The sequence below is a fragment of the Nyctibius grandis genome, chromosome 3 (genome assembly GCF_013368605.1).
Source record: "Nyctibius grandis isolate bNycGra1 chromosome 3, bNycGra1.pri, whole genome shotgun sequence".
NCBI classification, from domain to species: domain Eukaryota; kingdom Metazoa; phylum Chordata; class Aves; order Nyctibiiformes; family Nyctibiidae; genus Nyctibius; species Nyctibius grandis.
Window position 1 is genome coordinate 114,382,493 of NC_090660.1, and position 25,343 is coordinate 114,407,835.

At 54.7% G+C, this 25,343-nt stretch overlaps 5 protein-coding genes across 5 annotated transcripts; 1 reads left to right on the forward strand and 4 right to left on the reverse strand.

Moving 5' to 3' along the window:
* Positions 1–3,622: 3,622 nt before the first annotated feature.
* LOC137660759 (feather keratin-like) lies at positions 3,623–3,934 on the reverse strand. The gene has a single exon (XM_068395756.1). It carries the CDS (start codon positions 3,932–3,934, stop codon positions 3,623–3,625), a length of 312 nt encoding a protein of 103 aa, XP_068251857.1.
* Positions 3,935–8,101: 4,167 nt separating this feature from the next.
* LOC137660756 (feather keratin 1-like) lies at positions 8,102–8,413 on the reverse strand. The gene has a single exon (XM_068395752.1). It carries the CDS (start codon positions 8,411–8,413, stop codon positions 8,102–8,104), a length of 312 nt encoding a protein of 103 aa, XP_068251853.1.
* A 4,286-nt stretch (positions 8,414–12,699) lies between these two features.
* LOC137660762 (feather keratin-like) lies at positions 12,700–13,011 on the reverse strand. Its single transcript, XM_068395759.1, has one exon. The coding sequence runs from the start codon at positions 13,009–13,011 to the stop codon at positions 12,700–12,702; it is 312 nt and encodes a 103-aa protein (XP_068251860.1).
* Positions 13,012–17,181: 4,170 nt separating this feature from the next.
* On the reverse strand, positions 17,182–17,493 carry LOC137660757 (feather keratin-like). Its single transcript, XM_068395754.1, has one exon. The coding sequence runs from the start codon at positions 17,491–17,493 to the stop codon at positions 17,182–17,184; it is 312 nt and encodes a 103-aa protein (XP_068251855.1).
* A 3,999-nt stretch (positions 17,494–21,492) lies between these two features.
* On the forward strand, positions 21,493–21,804 carry LOC137660748 (feather keratin-like). The gene has a single exon (XM_068395746.1). It carries the CDS (start codon positions 21,493–21,495, stop codon positions 21,802–21,804), a length of 312 nt encoding a protein of 103 aa, XP_068251847.1.
* The last annotated feature ends 3,539 nt before the right edge of the window (positions 21,805–25,343 follow it).

Here is a 25,343-nt window from a genome sequence, read left to right on the forward strand (position 1 = left end):
TGTCCACTTGGCCCTGGCGGCAGCTTTGAAGTGAGAGTATTAGAGGCCAAAGGCTTGGTGTTGATGGTGCGTGTCATGGCGGGCAGAAGAGGCGACCAAAGCGTAGGGGAGGTGGGGTGTTCTCAGTGAGGTCATCCCACGGCACTCGAGTGGTGTGGTTTGTGGGTGCGTTGTGAAGAGGGGGCCCCATTTCCTGGCAGCCCTGGCAGGCTGGTCTGGGCTTTGGTGGTGTGTTGGGCGTGAGGCCCTGCCCCTTCCATTGCATTTGATCCCTCCCTGCCTTGCTGCCAGCTCGCTAAGCCTGTCTTTAGGCCTGGCCTTTCCCGTTGGGTGTGCTCTTTATTGCCCCTCTGGGTTGTATACTTGTAGCTGGGTATAGTACGATTACGTGGCAAGGATTTGGTTAGTGAGGGGGCTACAGGGGTGGCTTCTGTCAGAAGGTTCCAGAAGATTCCCCCATGTGTGACAGAGAGTCCAGATGTGCTGAGACATGAGCCAGCGGTGAAGAAGACCAGCCTGACTAAACAGAGAGCTTTAGTGGAACTCAGGAAAGAGAAGAGAGTTTATGACCTTTGAAGAAGGGGCATCCAAAGAATAGCTTCTTTGGAAGAACTGAGGAGGACTCCAAGGATGTCATGAGGTTATGCAGAGAGAAAATGAGGAAGACCGAAGGCCAACTAGAAATTAATCTGGCTACTGCTGTAAAAGACAATTAAAAATGTTTGTATAAATACATTAGCAACAAAAGGAGGGCTAAGGAGAAGCTCCGTCATTCTTGGATGTGCGGGGAAACATAGTGACAAAGCTTGAGGATAAGGCTGAGGTGCTTAATGCCTTCTTTGCCTCAGTCTTGAATAGTAAGACCAGTTGTTCTGCGGGTCCCCAGGCCCCTGAGCTGGAAGACAGGGACGGGGAGCAGAGTGAAGCCCCATAATCCAAGGGGAAATGGTTAGTGACCTGCTGCACCACTTAGACACATACAAGTCCATGGAGCCGTATGGGATCCAGCCAAGAGTCCTGAGAGAGCTGTCGGCGGTGCTCAGAAAGCCCCTTTCCATCATTTATCATCACTCCTGGCTATCTGGGGAGGTCCCAGTTGAGTGGAAGTCAGCAAATGTGACGCCCATCTACAAGAAGGGCCGGAGGGAGGATCTGGGGAACTCCAAGCCTGTCTGACTGACCTTAGTGCCAGGGAAGGTTATGGAGCAGATCATCTCGGGTGCCATCATGCGGCATGTACAGGACAACCAGGTGATGAGGCCAAGTGATCATGGGTTTATGAAAGGCAGGTCCTGCTTGACTAACCTGATCTCCTTCTGGGACAAGGTGACTTGCTTAGTGGGTGAGGGAAAGTCTGTGGATGTTGTCTACATAGACATTAGTGAAGCCTTTGACACCGTTTCCCACAGCATTGTCCTGGAGTAATTGACTGCTCATGGCTTGGACGGGTGTACTCTTAGCTGGGTAAAAAACTGGCTGGATGGCCAGAGCCAAGGAGTTTATGGTGAATGGAATGAAATCTAGTTGGCGGCCGGTCACAAGTGGTGTTCTCCAGGGCTCAGTGCTTGGGCCAGTTCTGTTCAATATCTTTATCAATGATGTGGACGAGGGGATCGAGTGCACCCTCAATACGTTCGCAGATGCCACCAAGTTGTGCAGGAGTGTTGATCTGCTTGCAGGTAGGAAGGTTCTGCAGAGGGATCTGGACAGGCTGGATCATTGGGCCAATGAGTGAGGCTCAGCAAGGCTCAGTGTCAGGTCATGCACTTGGGTCACAACAAGCAGATGCAAAGCTACAGGCTGGGGGAAGAGTGGCTGGAAAGTGCCTGGCAGGAAAGGAGCTGGGGGTGTTGATGGACAGCCAACTGAATATGAGCCAGCAGTGTGTCCAGGTGGCCAAGAAGGCCATCAGCATCTTGGCTTGTATCAGCACTAGTGTGGCTAGCAGGGCTGGGGCAGGGATCATCCCCCTGTATTCGGCATTGGTGAGGCCGCACCTCAAATAATGTGTTCAGTTTTGGACCCCTCACTACAAGCAAGACCTTGAGGTGCTGGAGAGAGTCTGAAAAAAGGCAATGAGGGTGGTTAAGGGTCTGGAGCACAAGTGTCATGAGGAGCGGCTGAGGGACCTGGGGGTGTTTAGTCTGGAGAAAAGGAAGCTCAGGGGAGACATCATTGGCCTCTGCAGATACAATAAAGGAGAATGTAATGAGGTAGGTGTCAGTCTCTTCTCCCAACTGAGAAGTGACAGGACGAGAGGAAACAGACTCAAGTTGCACGAGGGGAGGTTTAGATTGGATATGAGGAACAATTTCGTCTCCAAAATGGCTGTCAAGCACTGGAAGAGGCTTCCCAGGGCAGTGATTGAGTCCCCATCCCTGGAGGGACTTGAAAGCCGTGTAGATGTGGTGCTGAGGGACATGGGTTAGTGGTGGGCTTGGCAGTGCTGGGTTAACGGTTGGACTTGATGATCTTAAAGGTCCTTTCCAACAAAAACAATTCTGTGATTCCATGATTCTATGATAAAGTCTGTGTTGCCTGAGTCTCCAGTGAGGTGGACTACAAAGTGGCTGAAGGGCTGGACACGGAGACTTGTTCTCAGTGGCAGGGCAAGAGGCCATGGGCACAAGGGAAAACAGACGGAATTCCCTGGGCAAAGGTGGCCAGGCTTTTTCAGTGTTAGGGTGGTCAAAGATTGGAAGAGGTGGTGGAGTCTCCGTCCTGGGCGATGCTGAAAACTCAACTGTCCATGGTCCCGGACAACCTGCTCTAGCCGTCCCTGCTTGAGCAGGGTGGTTGAAGCACATGCTCTCCTGAGTTCCTTCCAAATTCAATGATTCTGTGATTGTGTTTTCTGGGAGGGCAGGAGAGTCATGCTGGGGAAGAGAGTTAGAGAAATGAGTGTTGACACAGGGAGACTGTCAGAGCTGTGCGCAGGGGAGCATTGTTGTATCGAAGCCTTTGTTTGAGCCAGGAATGGGCTTGTGTCACATTCTGGAAGCCCCCAGGTGCCCGTCGGTGTTTGGCTGTGGTGGTATATTTGCTAAGAGAGGTCTTGCGGCCCTTTTCCACCCACCCTGAAGGCCTGTTGAGCCCTGGCTTTGTGGCGGGTGAAGTTGGAAAAGCTTTGGGAGAAGAAAGCAAGAGGAGGCATCTGAGGCTGGGATGCAGGAGAACTTTATTGAGACAAAAGAGTGAAAAGGCAGGAGCACCAATTGGAAGGGAGCTGGTTTGAGGTGCAGGTAGTGCGACCATCAGCAGAGGTCCCTTGTGTGCCGTAGATTTTGCCAGAGCATCGAGGTCTTCCTGCCTTGCAGTGGGAGCAGTATGATAGAGGTCCCTGGATGGTCCTTCTATTGCAGAAAGCGGTTGCAGTGGAGAATACTGGACATGAAAGAAGATATGAAGCAAAGAAGGAAGTGGGAGAAGAGGAGGAGGTTCATGGTTCATGTTTGCAGGCAGCCCGGGCTGGACACGTCCCTGCTTCCTTGCTTGGTGCCTTGAGAGAAGGAGCTGTGGACAGCAGGTCCATATGCCATGAAGGGCCTGGAAGCGTGTCCTCAGTCCATGCCGTGGCTTCCAGGATGTGGTTGATTGGGATCAGGGGTGGTGGCAAGGGCCCTTAGCAGGGGTAGCAGCCTCTAAGACCGCCGTTGAAGCAGCCCAGGCCTCCGAAGCCGTAGCCATAGCCGAAGCCTCCGGAGGAGATGGGCACTCCCAGGGCACTGAGGTCGTTGCTCACGGCAGCCGAGGAGCTGGATCCGACGGCGGTGTTCTGGGGGAAGGAGCTGAGGATGGGTCCTGGCAGGGTGACCAGCACGGCGGGAGGCTGGATGACGACGCGGGAGGCCTCGCACTGCCTGACACAGGGCTCGTTGCAGCTGTTAGCCAGCGGGGTGGGTCCGCAGGGGCGGCAGCTGTCGTAGCAGGCCATGGGTGTGGTGTGGGGGGGCCCTGGAAGAGAGGGTGTTGAGAAAGCGGAGGGGCGTGGGGGTGCGAGGGGCGGTGTTGCAGGAGGGCAAGGGAGTGGGGAGGCCTGGTGTGGGGCTGTGGGGAGCGTGGCAGTGGGGAGGCGTCAGGGCTGTGAGGCGGGGGCAGAGCGTGCTGGAAGAGACGGGCCAGGTGGGGCAGGAGAAGGAGGGGAAGGGGGTTGAGGCTCACCTTGTTGAGCGTGGAGAAGAAGGCGTGAGGAGAAGTGTGTGAGGGAGAGAGGCGCTGGGCCGGCTTTTATGCTGGTCCCCGAGGGGCGGGACAGCCTTTGCGCATGACGGCATTGTTCAGCAAGCAGCTGGTGCGTGCCACAGCCTGGCCAGTAATGAGGTGGGGCGTGTTTTCCTTCCCACAACACTCCCTTTTCATGTCCTCGTCTTGGGGACGTGTCCACTTGGCCCTGGCGGCAGCTTTTAAGTGAGAGTATTAGAGGGCAAAGGCTTGGTGTTGATGGCGCGTGTCATGGTGGGCAGAAGACGCGACCAAAGCGTAGGGGAGGTGGGGTGTTGTCAGTGAGGTCATCCCACGGCACTGGTGTGGTGTGGTTTGTGGGTGCGTTGTAAAGGGGGGGGCCCCATTACCTGGCAGCCCTGGCAGGTTGCTCTGGGCTTTGGCAGTGTGTTGTGCGTGATGCGCTGCCCCTTCCGTTGCATTCGGTCCCTCCCTGCCTTGACCCAGCTCACTAAGCCTGTCTTTAGGCCTGGCCTTTCCCGGTGGGTGTGCTCTGTGGGTGTCTTGGTGCCCCTCTGGGTTGTAAGCTTGTAGCAGTTGTACTGGCTGCAGCTGGGACAGGAGTTTGGACATCGAGTCCAAACTCGATGACCCTTTTGGGTCCCTTCCAACTCAGGACATTCTATGATTCTATGATACTAGGTTTACGTGGCAAGGTTTTGGTTAGTGAGGGGCCTACAGGGGTGGCTTCTGTCAGAAGGTTCCAGAAGATTGCCCCATGTTCAATAGAGAGTCCCATGTTCCAAAGGATGAGCCAGCGGGGAAAAAGACCGGTCTGGCTGAACAGAGAGCTTTGGCTGGAACTCAGGAAAGAGAAGAAGTTTCTGACCTTTGGAAGAAGGGGCAGGCAACTGAGGAGGACTCCAAGGATGTCATGAGGTTACGCAGGGAGAAAATGAGGAGGGCCTAAGGCCAACTAGAAATTCATCTGGGTACTGCCGTAAAAGACAATTAAGAATGTTTTTATAAATACTTTAGTGACAAAAGGAGGGCTAAGGAGAAGCTCCGTCCTTCTTGGATGTGTGGGAAAACATAGTGACAAAGGATGAGGAGAAGTTTGAGGTGTTTAATGCCTTCTTTGCCTCAGTCTTGAATAGCAAGACCAGTTGTTCTGCAGGTCCCCAGGCCCCTGAGGTGAAAGACAGGGACGGGGAGCAGAGTGAAGCCCCCATAATCCAAGGGGAAACGGTTAGTGACCTGCTGCACCACTTAGACACACACAAGTCCATGGAGCCGTATGGGATCCAGACAAGGGTGCTGAGAGAGCTGGCGGCAGTGCTCAGCAAGCCGCTTTCCATCATTTATCATCACTCCCGGCTAACTGGGGAGGTCCCAGTCGACTGGAAGTCAGCAAATGTGACGCCAATCTACAAGAAGGGCCGGAGGGAGGATCTGGGGAACTACAAGCCTGTCTCAATGACCTTAGTGCCAGGGAAGGTTATGGAGCAGATCATCTCAGGTGCCATCATGCGGCATGTACAGGACAACCAGCTGATCAGGCCCAGTGAGCATGGGTTTATGAAAGGCAGGTACAGCTTGACTAACCTGATCTCCTTCTGGGACAAGGTGACCCACTTAGTGGATGAGGGAGAAGCTTTGGATGTTTTTTAGCTGATCCTAGTAAAGCCTTTGACACCATTTCCCATTTAATTCTGGAGAAACTGGCTACTCATACCTTGGACAGCAGTTCTGTTTGGTCAGTAAAAAGCTGTCTGGATGGCCAGGCACAAAGAGCTGTTGTGAATGGAGTTAAATCCAGACGGCAACCAGTCACAAGTGGTGTTCCCTGGGGCTCAGTACTTGGGCCAGTTCTGTTTAATATCTTTATTGATGATGTGGACGAGGGGATCGAGTGCACCCCCCCTAAGTTTCAAGATGACACCAAGTTGTGCAGGAGTGTAGATCCTACCTTGAGGGTAGGAAGGCTCTGCAGAGGGATCTGGACAGGCTGGATCGATGGGCTGAGGCCACTGTATGAGGCTGAACAAGGCTGAGTGTCGGGTCGTGCACTTGGGTCACAACAAGCACATGCAACGCTACAGGCTGGGGGAAGAGTGGCTGGAAAGCTGCCTGTCCTAAACGGACCTGGGGGTGTTGATGGACAGCCAACTGAATATGAGTCAGCAGTGTGCCCAGGTGGCCAAGAAGGCCACCAACATCCAGGCTTGTATCAGCACTAGTGTGGCCAGCAGTACTAGGGCAGGGATCGTCCCCCTGTACTCGGCACTGGTGAGGCCGCACCTCGAATCCTGGGTGCAGTTTTGGGCAACTCACTACAAGCAAGACCTTGAGGTGCTGGAGAGGGTCCAGAGAAGGGCAATGAAGCTGGTGAAAGGTCTAGAGTACAAGTCTTATGAGAAGCAGCTGAGGGAAGCGGGGTTGTTTAGTTTGGAGAAACAAAGGCTCAGGGGAGACATTACTGGCCTCTGCAGATACAATAAAGGAGAATGTAACGAGGTAGGTGTCAGTCTCTTCTCCCAAGTGAGAAGTGACAGGACGAGAGGAAAGGGCCTCAAGTTGCACGAGGGGAGTTTTAGATTGGAGATGAGGAACAATTTCTTCCCCGAAAGTGTTGTCAAGCGCTGGCACAGGCTGCCCAGGGCAGTGGTTGAGTCACCATCTCTGGAGGTATTTAAAAGCCGTGTAGATGTGGTGCTGAAGGACATGGGTTAGTGGTGGCCTTGGCAGCGCTGGGTTAACAGTTGGACTCGATGATCTTAAAGGTCGTTTCCAAGCAAAGGAATTCTGTGATTCCATGATTCTATGATAAAGTCTGCGTTGCCTGAGTGGACAGTGAGGTGGACTGCAAAGTGGCTGAAGGGCTGTGCCCTAAAGCTTGTGCTCAGTCAAAGGGCAAGAGGCCAAGGGCAGAAGGGACAACAGTTACAATTGCATGGGCAAAGGTGGCAAGCAATTGTCAGTGTGAGGGTGGTCAAAGAGTGGAAGAGGTGGTGGAGTCTCCGTCCTGGGAGATACTGAAAACCCGACAGGCCATGGTCCCAGACAACCTGCTCTAGCTGTCCCTGCTTGAGCAGGGCAGTTGAAGCACATGCTCTCCAGAGGTTCCTGCCAAAGTCAATGATTGTGTGATTGTGTTTGCTGGGAGGGCCAGAGGGTCACGCTGGGGAAGAGAGTTAGTCGAGTGAGTGCTGGCATGGGGAAACTTCATCAGAGCTGTGCACAGGGGAGCGTCGTTGTGCCTAAGCCTTTGGTTGAGCAAGTGATGGTTTGTGCCACGTTCTGGAAGCCCCCAGGTGCCGGTCTGTGTTGCTAGTATTGGTGGGGTCCTATATCATTGCATAGGACTTGTGGCCCTTTCCCACCCACCCTGAAGGCCTGTTGAGCCCTGGCTTTGTGCAGCATGGCGATGCAAGAGCCTTGTGAGAAGAAAGGAAGCGGAGGTGCCTGAGGCTGGGATGCAGGAGAACTTTATTGAGAAAAAAGAGTGAAAATGCAGGAGCACCAATTGTAAGGGAGAAGGTCTGAGGTGCAGGTAGGGTGACCATCAGCCGAGGTCCTTTGCTTGCCAGAGAGTAGATTTTGCCAGATCATCGAGGTCTTCCTGCATTGCAGTGGGAGGAGCCCACCAGAGGTCCCTCGATGGCCTTTGGCTTGTGAGAAGGTGTTTGCAGAGAAGAGTACTGGATATAGCAGAAGGGGCAACACAAAGAAGGAAGCAGGAGAACGGGAGGAGGTACATGTTTCATGTTTCCAGGCAGCCCGGGCTGGACACGTCCCTGCTTCCTTGCTTGGTGCCTTGAGAGAAGGAGCCATGGACAGCAGGTCCATATGCCATGAAGTGGCCTGGAAGCGTGTCCTCAATCCATGTCTTCGCTTCCAGGATGTGTGTGGTTGGTGTCAGGGGTGGTGGAAAGGACCCTTAGCAGGGGTAGCAGCCTCTAAGACCGCCGTTGAAGCAGCCCAGGCCTCCGAAGCCGTAGCCATAGCCGAAGCCTCCGGAGGAGATGGGCACTCCCAGGGCACTGAGCTCGCTGCCCACGGCAGCCGAGGAGCTGGATCCGACGGCGGTGTTCTGGGGGAAGGAGCTGAGGATGGGTCCTGGCAGGGTGACCACCACGGCGGGAGGCTGGATGACGACGCGGGAGGCCTCGCACTGCCTGACACAGGGCTCGTTGCAGCTGTTAGCCAGCGGGGTGGGTCCGCAGGGGCGGCAGCTGTCGTAGCAGGCCATGGGTGTGGGGTGTGGGGGCCCTGGAAGAGAGGGTGTTGAGAAAGCGGAGGGGCGTGGGGCTGCGAGGGGCAGTGTTGCAGGAGGGCAAGGGAGTGGGGAGGCTGGTGTGGGGCTGTGGGGAGCGTGGCCGTGGGGAGGCGTCAGGGCTGTGAGACCGGGGTCAGAGCGTGCTGGAGGAGACGGGCCAGGTGGGGCAGGAGAAGGAGGGGAAGGGGGCTGAGGCTCACCTTGTTGAGCGCGGAGGAGAAGGCGTGAGGAGAAGTGTGTGAGGGAGAGAGGCGCTGGGCCGGCTTTTATGCTGGTCCCCGAGGGGCGGGACAGCCTTTGCGCATGACGGCATTGTTCAGCAAGCAGCTGGTGCGTGCCACAGCCTGGCCAGTAATGAGGTGGGGCGTGTTTTCCTTCCCACAACGCTCCCTTTTCATGTCCTCGTCTTGGGGACGTGACCACTTGGCCCTGGCGGCAGCTTTTAAGTGAGAGTATTAGAGGCCAAAGGCTTGGTGTTGATGGCGCGTGTCTGGGCGGGCAGAAGAGGCGACCAAAGCGTAGGGGAGGTGGGGTGTTGTCAGTGAGGTCATCCCACGGCACTGGTGTGGTGTGGTTTGTGGGTGCATTGTGAAGAGGGGCCCCATTTCCTGGCAGCCCTGGCAGGCTGGTCTGGGCTTTGGTGGTGTGCTGGGCGTGAGGCGCTGCCCCTTTCATCGCATTTGGTCCCTCCCTGCCTTGAGCCAACTCACTGAGCCTGTCTTTAGGCCTGGCCTTTCCCATTGGGTGTGCTCTGACGAAGGGAAATCATGCTTGACCAACTTCCGTGTCTCCCATGTTGAAGCGACTGGTTGTTGGACAAGAGGAGAGCAGTGGCTTTTGTTGACCTCTGCTTGGATGAAGTCTTTGTCAGTGTCTCCCCTTACATGCTCGCAGACATTCTCATAAATATGGGTTGCCTGTTAGTGAGGTGAACTGCATAGTGGTTGAGTATCTCATCCCAGAAGCTTGTGATCAGTGGCATAAACTCCAGTTGGAGGCAAGTCTCAAGTAGCATAGCCCAAGACTCAGATCCGTGAGGCCAACACTATTCAACATCCTCATGTTGTTGGCATCCTCATGTTGAGGCCATCCTCATGACGTGGGCAGTGGGACAGTTGCCCACTCGGCTAGTCGGCATATGATGCAAAATCTGGAGGAGTGGCTGAGTCACCGGATGGTTGTGCCACTAGTCACAGGGACCTGGAGAAGCTGGAGAACTTCTGGGGCAGAGAGGATTCTCCTGGAGATCAACAGGGGGAAATGCAAAGTCCTGCATCTGTGGTGGAATAGCAGTGGGCACCAGGACATGCTGGGGGGCCAACAGCCTGGAAAGCAGCTTGGCTGAGCACAACCTTGTTTTTCTGGTGTACGTCAATCTGAGTACACGTTAGCAATGCACCCTTGTGGCAAAGGACACCAAGATTCTCCAGGGTGGTGTTGGGAAGAGTGTTGCCAGCATGTCGGGGGAGGTGGCCTTGCTCTCTCTTCAGTGCTGATGAGGCCCTGTGTGGAGTCCTTTGTCCAGCTGAGGGCTTCCCAGTGGGAGAAGGACATGGACTTAGTGGAGCAAGTCAAGTGCAGGGCCACCAAGATGCTGAAGGGACTGGAGCATCCTTCCTATGAGGAGAAGCTGAGAGAGCTGGGAGGTTTTTCAGACAGGAGGCAAGGCCATGCAGGAGAGACATCATCAACGTGTCTAAAGCCCTGATGGGAGGGAATGAGAACAGGGAAGTCAGACTCTTCTCAGTTCCCCCAATCAGGGCAAGGGTCAAAGGAGAAAGCTGAAAAGACCTGCCATTTCTTTGGAGGAGAAGGCAAGACTTTTTCAATGTGAGGGTAGTCAAACAGTGGAACTGGTTGCACAGAGAGGTGTTGGAGTCTCCATCCTGTGAGCTACTGAAAACTTGACTGGACATGGCTGTGGAGAGCCTGCTCAAGCTGCCCCTGCTTGAGCAGCTTGGGTTGAGCTAGATGATCTCCAGAGGTTCCTTGCGTACTCAAGGATTCTGTTTGCTGTGATTCTGCTTGCTGTGATGGCCAGAGAGTCGTGCTGGGGAAGAAAGTTAGTCAACAGGGAGCAGCATGAAGCCCTTATAATCCAACAGAAATGGTTAGCAACCTGCTACACCACTCAGAAATACACAAGTCTATGGTGCTGGATGGGATGCAGACAAGGGTACTGAGGGAGCTGGCAGCAGTGCTCACCAAGCCACTTTCCATCATTTATCAGCTGTCCCGGCTAACCGGGGAGGTCTCAGTTGACAAGACTTTAGTAAGTGTGATGCTCATCTACAGGAAGGGCCAGAAGGAGGACCTGGGGAACTACAGGCCTGTCATTCTGACCTTGGTGCCGGAGCAGGTCATCTTGAGTGCCATCACGCGACACATACAGGACAACCACGTGATCAGGCCCAGTGAGCATGGGTTTATGAAAGGCAGGTCCTGCTTGACTAACCTGATCTCCTTCTGGGACAAGGTGACCCACTTAGTGGATGAGGGAGAAGCTTTGGATGTTTTCTAGCTGATCCTAGTAAAGACTTTGACACCATTTCCCATTTCATTCTCCTGGAGAAACTGGCTACTCATAGCTTGGACAGGAGTTCTGTTTGCTCGGTCAAAAGCTGTCTGGATGGCCAGGCACAAAGAGCTATTGTGAATGGAGTTAAATCCAGCTGGCAACCAGTCACAAGCGGTGTTCCCCAGGACTCAGTACTTTGGCCAGTTCTGTCCACTATCTGTGCAACACTGTTCAGCATCCTCATTAAAGACCCAGGGCAATTTGAAGGACTGCCCCATTAGCAAGTTGGCAGATGATAACCCTCATTTTTAAGGAATGAAAAAGGAAGATGTAGGTTAACTACAGGCTGGACAGCGTCACCTCTGTGCCTTGCTAGATCATGCAGCAGATCCTCCTGTAACTCTCCCGAGGCACATGGAAAACGGAGAAGTGATTGCTGAACAGCCAACATGGCTTCATGAAGAGCCAATCGTGCCTGACAAATGTGGTGGCCTTCTGTGATGGGTTTACAGCATCGGTGGATATGTGAAGAGCGACTGACTTCATCTACTTGGACTTGTGCAAAGCATTTGATACTGTCCCACACACCATCCTTGTCTCAGAAAGGGAGAGCCATGGATTCGATGGGTGGACCGCTTGGTGGATAAGGAATTGGCTGGATAGTCACACTCAAAGAGATGCGGTCAAAGGCTTGATGTCCAGGTGGAGACCAGTGATGAGTGGTGCCCTCAGGGGTCGGTATTTGGACTGGTGCTGTTGAACATCTTTGTCAGGGACATGGACAGTGGGATAGAGTGCACCCTCAGCTATGTCTGTGGATGACACTGACACCCATGGCAGGGTGGCTGGACTCGATCTTTAAGGTCCCTTCCAATCCAAACCATTCTCTTCTTTGATGATTCTGTGATCTCCCCGACCTTATCTAGACCCACAAGCCTTTCATCATATTTTCTTTCCCCTTTCCAGCTGAGGAGGGGCAGTGATGGTGGGCACCTGACGTCCATTCAAAGGTAGCCCACCACACAGGAGGAGCTTGCATCAGAGGCATGGGTGGAATTGCATTAGCATGTCCAAGCCTTAGTTAGGACAAGTGAAGGGCCTGTGTCATGGGCTGGAATCCAACCTGGTGCCAGTGGGTGGTGTTGCTGAGGTCATACTTCCTAAAGAAGGTCTCGGGTCCCACTTCCACCCACCTTGATGGTGTGTTGAGCCCTGGCTTTGCGCTAAGTATGGCTGGATGAGGCTTGGGAGAAGAAAGGAAGTGGAGGCATCTAAGGCTGGGATGCAGAAGAAGTTTATTGAGGGAAAAAATGAAAGCGAAAAGGCAGGAGCATCAGGTGGAAGGGAGCTGGTCTGAGGTGCAAGTGCAGCAACCATCAGCCGAGGTCCCTTGCATGCAGCAGATTTTGTGAGAGCACCGAGGTCTTCCTGCCTTGCAGTGGGAGCGGCATGCTAGAGGTCCCTGGTGGTACTTGGCTTGCAGAAAGTGGTTGCAGCAGAGAGTACTGGACATTGAAGAAGACACAATGAAAAAGGAAGTGGGAGAAGAGGTGGAGGTACATGGGCCATGTTTGCAGGCTGCTCGGACTGACCCCTTCCCTGCTTCCTTGCTTGGTGCCTTGAGGGAAGGAGCCGTGGACAGCAGGTCCACATGCCACGAAGGACCTGGAAGCGTGTCCTCAATCCATGCCGTGGCTTCCAGAATGTCTGTGGTAGCTGTCAGGGCTAGTAGCAAGGCCCCTTAGCAGGGGTAGCAGCCTCTAAGACCGCCGTTGAAGCAGCCCAGGCCTCCGAAGCCGTAGCCATAGCCGAAACCTCCGGAGGAGATGGGCACTCCCAGGGCACTGAGCTCGCTGCCCACGGCAGCCGAGGAGCTAGATCCGACGGCGGTGTTCTGGGGGAAGGAGCTGAGGATGGGTCCTGGCAGGGTGACCACCACAGTGGAAGGCTGGATGACGACGCGGGAGGCCTCGCACTGCCTGACACAGGGCTCGTTGCAGCTGTTAGCCAGCGGGGTGGGTCCGCAGGGGCGGCAGCTGTCGTAGCAGGCCATGGGTGTGGTGTGGGGGGGCCCTGGAAGAGAGGGTGTTGAGAAAGCGGAGGGGCGTGTGGGGGTGCGAGGGGTGGTGTTGCAGGAGGGCAAGGGAGTGGGGAGGCCTGGTGTGGGGCTGTGGGGAGCGTGGCGGTGGGGAGGCGTCAGGGCTGTGAGGCGGGGGGCAGAGCGTGCTGGAAGAGACGGGCCAGGTGGGGCAGGAGAAGGAGGGGAAGGGGGTTGAGGCTCACCTTGTTGAGCGCGGAGGAGAAGGCGTGAGGAGAAGTGTGTGAGGGAGAGAGGCGCTGGGCCGGCTTTTATGCTGGTCCCCGAGGGGCGGGACAGCCTTTGCACATGACGGCATTGTTCAGCAAGCAGCTGGTGCGTGCCACAGCCTGGCCAGTAATGAGGTGGGGCGTGTTTTCCTTCCCACAACGCTCCCTTTTCATGTCCGGGTCTTGGGGACGTGTCCGCTTGGCCCTGGTGGCAGCTTTTAAGTGAGAGTATTAGAGGCCAAAGGCTTGGTGTTGATGGGGCGTGTCATGGCAGGCAGAAGACGTGACCAAAGCGTAGGGAAGGTGGGGTGTTGTCAGTGAGGTCATCCCCCGGCACTGGTGTGGTGTGGTTTGTGGGTGCGTTGTGAAGAGGGGGCCCCATTTCCTGGCATCCGTGGCAGGCTGGTCTGGGCTTTGGCGGTGTGCCGGGCGTGAGGCGCTGCCCCTTCCATTGCATTTTGTCCCTCCCTGCCTTGCTGCCAGCTCACTGAGCCTGTCTTTAGACCTGGCCTTTCCCGTTGGGTGTGCTCTGTGGGTTTCTTGGTGCCCCTCTAGCTTGTAAGCTTGTAGCTGGTGGTACTGGCTGTATCTGGTACAGGACTTGGACTCGATGATCCTTCTGGATCCCCTCCAACTCAGGACATTCTATGATTCTATGATACTAGGTTTACGTGGCAAAGTTTTGGTTAGTGAGGGGGCTACAGGGGTGGCTTCTGTCCGAAGGTTCCAGAAGACTCCCCTATGTGCGACAGAGGGTCCCCATGTGCCAAAAGATGAGCCAGTGGGGAAGAAGGCCGGCCTGGCTGAACAGAGAGCTTTGGCTGGAACTCAGGAAAGAGAAGAGAGTTTATGACCTTTGGAAGAAAGGGCAGGCAACTGAGGAGGACTCCAATGATGTCATGAGGTTATGTAGGGAGAAAATGAGGAGGACCTAAGGCCAACTAGAAATTAATCTGTCTAGTGCCATGAAAGCCAATTAAAAATGTTTGTATAAATACAATAGGAAAAAAAGGAGGGCTAAGGAGAATCTCCATCCTTGGATGTGTGAGGAAACATAGTGCCAAAGGATGAGGATAAGGCTGAGGTGCTTAATGCCTTTTTTGCCTCAGTCTTGACTAGTAAGACCAGTTGTTCTGCGGGTCCCCAGGCCCCTGAGGTTAAAGACAGGGACGGGGAGCAGAGTGAAGCCCCCATAATCCAAGGGGAAGCGGTTAGCGACCTGCTGCACCACTTAGACACACACAAGTCCATGGAGCCGTATGGGATCCAGCCAAGGGTCCTGAGAGAGCTGTCGGCAGTGCTCAGGAAGCCGCTTTCCATCATTTGTCAGCAGTCCTGGCTAACCGGGGAGGTCCCAGTCGACTGGAAGTCCGCAAATGTGACGCCCATCTACAAGAAAGGCCAGAAGGAGGATCCGGGGAACTGCAGGCATGTCAGTGTGACCTTGGTGCTGGGGAAGGTTATTGAGCAGATCATCTTGAGTGCCATCATGCGGCACGTACAGGACAACCAGGCGATGAGGCCCAGTGATCATGGGTTTGTGAAAGGCAGGTCCTACTTGACTAACCTGATGTCCTTTTGGGACAAAGTGACCTGCTTAGTGGGTGAGGGAAAGGCTGTGGACGTTGTCTACGTAGACATTAGTGAAGCCTTTGACACCATTTCCCACAGCGTTGTCCTGGAGTAACGGACTGCTCATGGCTTGGACGGGTGTACTCTTAGCTGGGTAAAAAACTGGCTGGATGGTCAGACCCGAGGAGTTTATGGTGAATGGAATGAAATCCAGTTGGCGGACGGTCACAAGCGGTGTTCCCCGGGGCTCAGTACTTGGGCCAGTTCTGTTCAATATCTTTATCATGATGTGGACGAGGGGATCGAGTGCACCCTCACTAAGTTTGCAGACGACAGCAAGTTGTGCAGGAGTGTAGATCCTACCTTGCGGGCAGGAAGGCTCTGCAGAGGGGTCTGGACAGGCTGGATCGATGGGCCGAGGCCACTCTGTGAGGGGTAACAAGGCCGAGTGTCGGGTCGTGCACTTGGGTCACAACAAGCACACGCAAAGCTACAGGCTGGGGGAAGAGTGGCTGGAAAGTGCCTGGCAGAAAAGGACCAGGGGGTGTTGATGGACAGCCAACTGAATATGAGTCAGCAGTGTGCCCAGGTGGCCAAGAAGGCCACCAACATCCTGGCTTTTGTCAGCACTAGTGTGGCCAGCAGTACTAGGGCAGGGATCGTCCCCCTGTGCTCGGCAATGTTGAGGCTGCACCTCGAATACTGTGTTTAGTTTTGGGAACTCACTACAAGCGAGACCTTGAGGTGCTGGAGTGAGTCCAGAGAAGGGCAACAAAGGCGGTGAAGGGTCTAGACCACAAGTCTTATGAGGAGCGGCTGAGGGAGCTGGGGTTGTTTAGTCTGGAGAAAAGGACGCTGAGGGGAGACATTACTGGCCTCTGCAGATACAATAAAGGAGAATGTAACGAGGTAGGTGTCACTCTCTTCTCCCAACTGAGAAGTGATAGGACAAAAGGTAACACCCTCAAGTTGTGCCAGGGGAGGTTTAGATTGGAGATCAGGGACAATTTCTTCATGGAAAGGCTTGTCAAGCACTGGAACAGGCTGCCCAGGGCAGTGGTGAAGTCCCCATCCCTGGAGGGATTTGAAAGCCGTGTAGATGTGGTGCTGAGGGACATGGGTTAGTGGTGGCCTTGGCAGTGCTGGGTTAACGGTTGGACTTGATGATCTTAAAGGTCCTTTCAAAGGAAAACAATTCTGTGATTCCATGATTCTATGATAATATCTGGGTTGCCTGAGTGTCCAGTGAGGTGGACTACAAAGTGGCTGAAGGCTGGGTCCCAAGGCTTGTGCTCAGTGGCAGGGCAAGAGGTCATGGGCACAAGGGAAAACAGATGGAATTCCCTGGGCAAAGGTGGCAAGCAATTGTCAGTGTGCGGGTGGTCAAAGAGTGGAAGAGGTGGTGGAGTCTTCATCCTGGGACATGCTGAAAACCCGACTGGCCATGGTCCTGGACAACCTCCTCTAGCTCACACTGCTTGAGCAGGGCGGTTGAAGCACATGCTCTCCAGACATTACTGCCAAAGCCAATGATTGTGTGATTGTGTTTGCTGGGAGGGCCAGAGGGTCACTCTGGGAAAGAGAGTTAGTCGAGTGAGTGCTGGCACGGGGAAACTTCATCAGAGCTGTCCACAGGGGAGCGCTGTTGTGTCTAAGCTTTTTTTTGAGCAAGTGATGGCTTGTGGCACGTTGTGGAAGCCCCCAGGTGCCTGCCTGTGTTGCTGGTGGTGGTGGTGGTGGTGTCCTGTTTCCTTGCAGAGGTCTTGTGGCACTTTCCCTCTGCCACCCCCGCCCCGATGGCCTGTTGAGGCCTGGCTTAGTGCCACGTGAAGTTGCAAGAGCCTTGTGAGAAGAAAGGAAGTGGAGGCATTTGGGATGGGATGCAGGAGAACTTTATTGAGGCAAAAGAACGAAAAGGCAAGAGCGCCAATTAGAAAGGGAGGCGGTCTGAGGTGCAGGCAGGGCGACCATCAGCTGAGGTGCTTTGCTTGCCAGAGAGTAGATTTTGCCAGAGCATCGAGGTCTTCCTGCCCTGCAGTGGGAGCAGCCCACCGGAGGTCCCTCGATGTTCTTTGGCTCGTGAGAAGCTGTTTGCGGAGAAGAGTACTGGATATAGCAGAAGGGGCGACACAAAGAAGGAAGTGGGAGAAGAGGAGTAGGTACATGGTTCATGTTTCCAGGCAGCCCGGGCTGGCCCCTTCCCTGCTTCCTTGCTTGGTGCCTTGAGGGAAGGAGTTGTGGACAGCAGGTCCATATGCCAAGAAGGGCTCAGACGTGTGTCCTCAGTCCATGCCCTGGCTTCCAGGATGTGGTTGAATGGGATCAGGGGTGGTGGCGAGGGCCCTTAGCAGGGGTAGCAGCCTCTAAGTCCGCCATTGAAGCAGCCCAGGCCTCCGAAGCCGTAGCCATAGCCGAAGCCTCCGGAGGAGATGGGCACTCCCAGGGCACTGAGGTCGTTGCCCACGGCAGCCGAGGCGCTGGATCCGACGGCGGTGTTCTGGGGGAAGGAGCTGAGGATGGGTCCTGGCAGGGTGACCACCACGGTGGAAGGCTGGATGACGACGCGGGAGGCCTCGCACTGCCTGACACAGGGCTCGTTGCAGCTGTTAGCCAGCGGGGTGGGTCCGCAGGGGCGGCAGCTGTCGTAGCAGGCCATGGGTGTGGTGTGGGGGGGCCCTGGAAGAGAGGGTGTTGAGAAAGCGGAGGGGCGTGGGGTGCGAGGGGCGGTGTTGCAGGAGGGCAAGGGAGTGGGGAGGCCTGGTGTGGGGCTGTGGGGAGCGTGGCGGTGGGGAGGCGTCAGGGCTGTGAGGCCGGGGCAGCGTGTGCTGGAAGAGATGGGCCAGGTGGGGCAGGAGAAGGAGGGGAAGGGGGTTGAGGCTCACCTTGTTGAGCGCGGAGGAGAAGGCGTGAGGAGAAGTGTGTGAGGGAGAGAGGCGCTGGGCTGGCTTTTATGCTGGTCCCCGAGGGGCGGGACAGCCTTTGCGCATGACTGCATTGTTCAGCAAGCAGCTGGTGCATGCCACAGCCTGGCGAGTAATGAGGTGGGGCGTGTTTTCCTTCCCACAACGCTCCCTTTTCATGTCCTCGTCCTGGGGACGTGTCCACTTGGCCCTGGCGGCAGCTTTTAAGTGAGAGTATTAGAGGCCAAAGGCTTGGTGTTGATGGCGCGTGTCATGGCGGGCAGAAGACGCGACCAAAGCATAGGGAAGGTGGGGTGTTGTCAGTGAGGTCATCCCACGGCACTGGTGTGGTGTGGTTTGTGGGTGCGTTGTGAAGAGGGGGCCCCATTTCCTGGCAGCCCTGGCAGGCTGGTCCGGGCTTTTGTGGTGTGCTGGGCGTGAGGCGCTGCCCCTTCCATTGCATTCGGTCCCTCCCTGCCTTGCTGCCAGCTCGCTAAGCCTGTCTTTAGGCCTGGCCTTTCCCTTTGGGTGTGCTCTGCAGGTGTCTTGGTGCCCCTCTGGCTTGTGAGGTTGTACCTGGGTGTACTAGGTTTACGTGGCAAGGTTTTGTTAGTGCAGGGGCTACAGGTGTGGTTTTTGTCAGAAGGTTCCATAAGATCACCCCATGTTCAATAGAGAGTCCAGATGTGCTGAAACACGAGCCAGTGGGGAAGAAGACCAGCCTGACTAAACAGAGAGCTTTGACTGGAACTCAGGAAAGAGAAGAGTTTATGACCTTTGGAAGAAGGGGCAGGCAAATGAGGAGGACTCCAAGGATGTCATGAGGTTATGCAGGGAGAAAATGAGGAGGACCTAAGGCCAACTAGAAATTCATCTGGCTACTGCCTTAAAGGCAACAAAAAGTATTTGTGTAAATACATTTGGAACAAAAGGAGGACTAGGGAGAATCTCCATCCTTTCCTGGATGTGTGTGGAAACATAGTGACAAAGGATGAGGATAAGGCTGAGGTGCTTAATGCCTTCTTTGCCTCAGTTTTTTATAGCAAGACCAGTTGTTCTCTGGGTACCCAGCCCCTGAGCTGGAAGACAGGGATGGGGAGCAGAATGAAGTCCCCATAATCTAAGGGGAAGGTGCTCACCAAGCCCCTTTCCATCATTTATCATCAGTCCTGGCGAACCGGGAGGTCCCAGTTGACTGGAAGTCAGCAAATGTGACGCCCATCTACAAGAAGGGCCAGAAGGAGGATCTGGGGAACTACAAGCCTGTCTGACCTTGGTGCCAGGGAAGGTTATGGAGCAGATCATCTTGAGTGCCATCATGTGGCATGTGTATGACAATCAGGTGATCAGGCCCAGTGAGCATGGGTTCGTGAAAGGCAGGTCCTGTCTGACTAACCTGATCTCCTTGTGGGACAAGGTGACCCACTTAGTGGATGAGGGAGAAGCTTTGGATGTTTTTTAGCTGGTCACAATAAAGCCTTTGACACCATTTCCCATTTAATTCTCCTGGAGAAACTGGCTACTCATAGCTTGGACAGGAGTTCTGTTTGCTCGGTCAAAAGCTGGCTGGATGGCCAGGCACAAAGAGCTGTTGTGAATGGAGTTAAATCCAGATGGCAACCAGTCACAAGTGGTGTTCCCCAGGGCTCAGTACTGGGCCAGTTCTGTTTAATATCTGTTCAACGTATCAATATCTGTTCACCACTGTTCAGCATCCTCATTAATGACCTGGGCAATGTGATGGAGTGCCCTCTCAGCAAGTTGGCAGATGATAACCCTCATTTTTAAAGAATCAAAAAGGAAGATGCGGGTTAAGGTCAGTGTCACCTCTGTGCCTGGCTAGATCATGGAGCAGATCCTCCTGGAAACTCTGCTGAGGTAGATGGAAAACGGAGAAGTGATTGCTGAACAGTCAACATATCTTCACAGTGGGCAGTTCATGCCTGACAAATGTGGTGGCCTTCTGCGATGGGTTTACAGCATCGGTGGATATGTGAAGAGTGACTGACGTCATCTATCTGGACTTGGGCAAAGCATTTGATACTGTCCCACACAACATCCTTGTCTCGGAAATGGAGAGACATGGATTTGATGGGTGAGCCGCTTGGTGGATAAAGAAGACGTCCCTTCAGCGTCTTGGTGGCCCTGCAGTTGACTTGCTCCACTAAGTCCATGTCCTTCTCCCACTGGGAAGCCCTCAGCTGGACACAGGACTCCACACGGGGCCTCATCAGCACTGAAGAGAGAGCAAGGCCACCTCCCCTGACCTGCTGGCAACACTCTTCCCAACACCACCCTGGAGAATCTTGGTGTCCTTTGCCACAAGGGTGCATTGCTAATGTGTAGTCAGATTGACGTACACCAGAAAAACAATGTTGTGCTCAGCCAAGCTGCTGTCCAGGCTGTTGGCCCCCCAGCATGTCCTGGTGCCCACTGCTATTCCACCACAGATTCAGGAGTTTCAGTATCCCCCAGTTGATCTCCAGGAGAATCCTCTCTGCCCTAGAAGTTCTCCAGCTTCTCCAGGTCCCTGTGAATAGTGGCACAACCATCCGGTGACTCAGCCACTCCTCCAGATTTTGCATCATATGCCGACTAGCCGAGTGGGCAACTGTCCCACTGCCCACGTCATGAGGATGGCCTCAACATGAGGATGCCAACAACATGAGGATGTTGAATAGTGTTAGCCTCACAGATATGAGTCTTGGGCTATGCTACTTGAGACTTGCCTCCAACTAGAGTTTACGCCACTGATCACAAGCTTCTGGGACGACATACTCAACCACTATGCAGTGCACCTCACTAACAGGCAACCCATATTTACCAGCTTCTCTGCGAGCATGTAAGGGGAGACACTGACAAAGACTTCATTCAAGCAGACATCAACAAAAGCCACTGCTCTCCTCTTCTCCAACAACCAGTCGCTTCAATATGGGAGACACGGAAGTTGGTCAAGCATGATTTCCCTTCATCAGAGCACACCCAATGGGAAAGGCCAGGCCTAAAGACAGGCTTAGTGAGCTGGGTCAAGGCAGGGAGGGACCGAATGCAATGGAAGGGGCAGTGCCTCACGCCCAACACACCGCCAAAGCCCAGACCAGCCTGCCAGGACTGCCAGGAAATGGGGCCCCCTCTTCACAACGCACCCACAAACCACACCACACCAGTGCCATGGGATGACCTCACTGACAACACGCCACCTCCCCTATGCTTTGGTCGCCTCTTCTGCCCGCCATGACACGCGCCATCAACACCAAGCCTTTGGCCTCTAATACTCTCACTCAAAAGCTGCCGCCAGGGCCAAGTGGACACGTCCCCAAGACGAGGACATGAAAAGGGAGCGTTGCGGGAAGGAAAACACGCCCCACCTCATTACTGGCCAGGCTGTGGCACGCACCAGCTGCTTGCTGAACAATGCCGTCATGCGCAAAGGCTGTCCCGCCCCTCGGGGACCAGCATAAAAGCCGGCCCAGCGCCTCTCTCCCTCACACACTTCTCCTCACGCCTTCTCCTCCGCGCTCAACAAGGTGAGCCTCAACCCCCTTCCCCTCCTTCTCCTGCCCCACCTGGCCCATCTCTTCCAGCACGCTCTGCCTCCGTCCTCACAGCCCTGACGCCTCCCCACCGCCACGCTCCCCACAGCCCCACACCAGGCCTCCCCACTCCCTTGCCCTCCTGCAACACCGCCCCTCGCACCCCCACGCCCCTCCGCTTTCTCAACACCCTCTCTTCCAGGGCCCCCCCACACCACACCCATGGCCTGCTACGACAGCTGCCGCCCCTGCGGACCCACCCCGCTGGCTAACAGCTGCAACGAGCCCTGTGTCAGGCAGTGCGAGGCCTCCCGCGTCGTCATCCAGCCTTCCACCGTGGTGGTCACCCTGCCAGGACCCATCCTCAGCTCCTTCCCCCAGAACACCGCCGTCGGATCCAGCGCCTCGGCTGCCGTGGGCAACGACCTCAGTGCCCTGGGAGTGCCCATCTCCTCCGGAGGCTTCGGCTATGGCTACGGCTTCGGAGGCCTGGGCTGCTTCAACGGCGGTCTTAGAGGCTGCTACCCCTGCTAAGGGCCCTCGCCACCACCCCTGATCCCAATCAACACATCCTGGAAGCCACGGCATGGATTGAGGACACACCTTCAGGCCACTGATGGCACATGGGTTTGCAGTCTGCGGCTCCTCCTCTCAAGGCACCAAGCAAGGAAGCAGGGATGGGGCCAGCCCAGGCTGCCTGCAAACATGGCCCAGGAACCTCCTCCTTTTCTCCCACTTCCTTCTTTGTGTCACCTCTTCCTGCTATATCCAGTACTCTTCTCTGCAAACACCTTATCACAAGCCAAAGGCCACCAGGGACCTCTGGTGTGACGATCCTACTGCAGGGCAGGAAGACGTCGGTGCTCTGACAAAATCTACTGCACACAAGGGACCTCGGCTGATGGTTGCCGTACTTACACATCAGACCAGCTTCCTTCCACTTGGTGCTCCTGCTTTTTCGCTTTCATTTTTCCCCTCAATAAAGTTCTCCTGCATCCCATCTCAAATGCCTCCACTTCCTTTCTTCTCCCAAGCCTTGTCCAGCCATACTTAGCACAAAGCCAGGGCTCAACACACCATCAAGGTGAGTGGAAGAGGGCCACAAGACCTCCTCTAGGAAGTATGACCTCAGCAACACCACCCACTGGCACCAGGTGGGATTCCAGCCCATGACACAGGCCCTTCACTTGTCCTAACTAAGGCTTGGACATGCTAATGCAATTCTACCCATGCCTCTGATGCAAGCTCCTTGTGAGTGGCGGGTTACCTTTGAATGGACGTCAGGTGCCCACCATCACTGCCCCTCCTCAACTGGAAAGGGGAGAGAAAATGGGATGAAAGGCTCGTGGGTCTAGATAAGGTCAGGGAGATCACAGAATCATCAAAGCAGAGAATGGTTTGGATTGGAAGGGACCTTAAAGATGCAAGTCCAGCCACCCTGCCATGGGTGTCAGTGTCATCCACAAACATAGCTGAGGGTGCACTCTATCCCACTGTCCATGTCCCTCACAAAGATGTTCAACAGCAACGGTCCCAATACCTACCCTCGAGGGGCACCACTCATCACTGGTCTCCACCCGGACATCAAGACTTTGACCGCAACTCTTCGAGTGTCACCGTCCAGCCAATTCCTTATCCACCAAGCGGTCCACCCATCGAATCCATGGCTCTCCATTTCTGAGACAAGGATGTTGTGAGGGACAGTGTGAAATGCTTTGCACAAGTCCAGGTAGATGACGTCAGTCGCTATTCACATACCCACCGATACTGTGAACCCATCGCAGAAGGCCACCACATTTGTCAGGCACCATTGGCTCTTTATGAAGCCATGTTGGCTGTTCAGCAATCACTTCTCCATTTTCCATGTGCCCCAGCAGAGTTTCCAGGAGGATCTGCTCCATGATCTAGCAAGGCACAGAGGTGATGCTGACCGGCCTGTAGTTAACCCACATCTTCCTTTTTCATTCCTTAATAATGAGGGTTATCATCTGCCAACTTGCTAATGGGGCAGTCCTTCAAATTGCCCTGGGTCATTAATGAGGATGCTGAACAGTGTTGAACAGATAGTGGACAGAACTGGCCCAAGTACTGAGTCCTGGGGAACACCACTTGTGACTGGTTGCCATCTGGATTTAACTCCATTCACAACAGCTCTTTGTGCCTGGCCATCCAGACAGCTTTTGACCGAGCAAACACAACTCCTGTCCAAGCTATGAGTAGCCAGTTTCTCCAGGAGAATGAAATGGGAAATGGTGTCAAAGGCTTTACTAGGATCAGCTAAAAAACATCCAAAGCTTCTCCCTCATCCACTGAGTGGGTCAACTTGTCCCACAAGGAGATCAGGTTAGTCAGACAGGACCTGCCTTTCACGAACCCACACTGACTGGGCCTGATCACCTGATTGTCCTGTACATGCCACGTGATGGCACTCGAGATGATCTGCTCAATAACCTTCCCTGGCACCAAGGTCAGTCAGAGAGGCTTGGAGTTCACCAGATCCTCCTTCTGGCCCTTCTTGTAGATGGGCATCACATTTGCTGACTTCCAGTCAACTGGGACCTCCCTAGTTAGCCAGAACTGATGATAAATGATGGAAAGCGGCTTAGTGAGCACCTTCCCCTTCGATTATGGGAGCTTCATTCTGCTCCTCATCCCTGTCTTCCAGCTCAGGGGCTGGGTAACCAGAGAACAACTGGTCTTGCTATTAAAAACTGAGGCAAAGAAGGCATTAAGCACCTCAGCCTTATCCTCATCCTTTGGCACTATGTTTCCCCGCACATGCAGGAAAGGATGGAGATTCTCCCTAGTCCTCCTTTTGTTCCAAATGTATTTACACAAATACTTTTTGTTGCCTTTACGGCAGTAGCCAGATGAATTTCTAGTTGGCCTTAGGTCCTCCTCATTTTCTCCCTGCATAACCTCATGACATCCTTGGAGTCCTCCTCAGTTGCCTGCCCCTTCTTCCAAAGGTCATAAACTCTCTTCTCTTTCCTGACTTCCAGCCAAAGCTCTCTGTTCAGCCAGGCCGGTCTTCTTCCCCACTGGCTCATCTTTCGGCACATGGTGACTATGTGTCGCACATGGGGGAATCTTATGAAACCTTCAGACAGAAGCCCCCCCTGTAGCTCCCTCACTAACCAAAACCTTGCCACGTAAACCTAGTATCATAGAATCATAGAATGTCCTGAGTTGGAAGGGACCCAAAAGGATCATTGAGTCCCACTCCTGTCCCAGCTACAGCCAGTACCCCCAGCTACAAGCTTAAAAGCCAGAGGGACATCAAGACACCCACAGAGCACACCCAACGGGAAAGGCCAGGCCTAAACACAGGCTCAGTGAGCTGGCTCAAGGCAGGGAGGGACCAAATTCAATGCAATGGTCAGAGTCTCACACCCAACACACCACCAAAGCCCAGACCAGCCTGCCAGGGCTGCCAGGAAATGGGGCCCCCTCTTCACAACGCACCCACAAACCACACCACACCAATGCCGTGGGATGACCTCACTGACAACACCCCACCTCACCTACGCTTTGGTCGCCTCTTCTGCCCGCCATGACACGCGCCATCAACACCAAGCCTTTGGCCTCTAATACTCTCACTTCAAAGCTGCCGCCAGGGCCAAGTGGACACGTCCCCAAGATGAGGACATGAAAAGGGAGCGTTGTGGGAAGGAAAACACGCCCCACCTCATTACTGGCCAGGCTGTGGCACGCACCAGCTGCTTGCTGAACAATGCCGTCATGCGCAAAGGCTGTCCCGCCCCTCGCGGACCAGCATAAAAGCCGGCCCAGCGCCTCTCTCCCTCACACACTTCTCCTCACGCCTTCTCCTCCGCGCTCAACAAGGTGAGCCTCAACCCCCTTCCCCTCCTTCTCCTGCCCCACCTGGCCCGTCTCTTCCAGCACGCTCTGCCCCCGCCTCACAGCCCTGATGCCTCCCCCCTGCCATGCTCCCCACAGCCCCACACCAGGCCTCCCCACTCCCTTGCCCTCCTGCAACACCGCCCCTCGCACCCCCATGCCCCTCCGCTTTCTCAACACCCTCTCTTCCAGGGACCCCCCACACCACACCC

Excerpts from the sequence above, each read along its gene's own strand:
- LOC137660759 (XM_068395756.1), bottom strand. The coding sequence starts at position 3,934 with ATGGCCTGCTACGACAGCTGCCGCCCCTGCGGACCCACCCCGCTGGCT.
- LOC137660756 (XM_068395752.1), bottom strand. The coding sequence starts at position 8,413 with ATGGCCTGCTACGACAGCTGCCGCCCCTGCGGACCCACCCCGCTGGCT.
- LOC137660762 (XM_068395759.1), bottom strand. The coding sequence starts at position 13,011 with ATGGCCTGCTACGACAGCTGCCGCCCCTGCGGACCCACCCCGCTGGCT.
- LOC137660757 (XM_068395754.1), bottom strand. The coding sequence starts at position 17,493 with ATGGCCTGCTACGACAGCTGCCGCCCCTGCGGACCCACCCCGCTGGCT.
- LOC137660748 (XM_068395746.1), top strand. The coding sequence starts at position 21,493 with ATGGCCTGCTACGACAGCTGCCGCCCCTGCGGACCCACCCCGCTGGCT.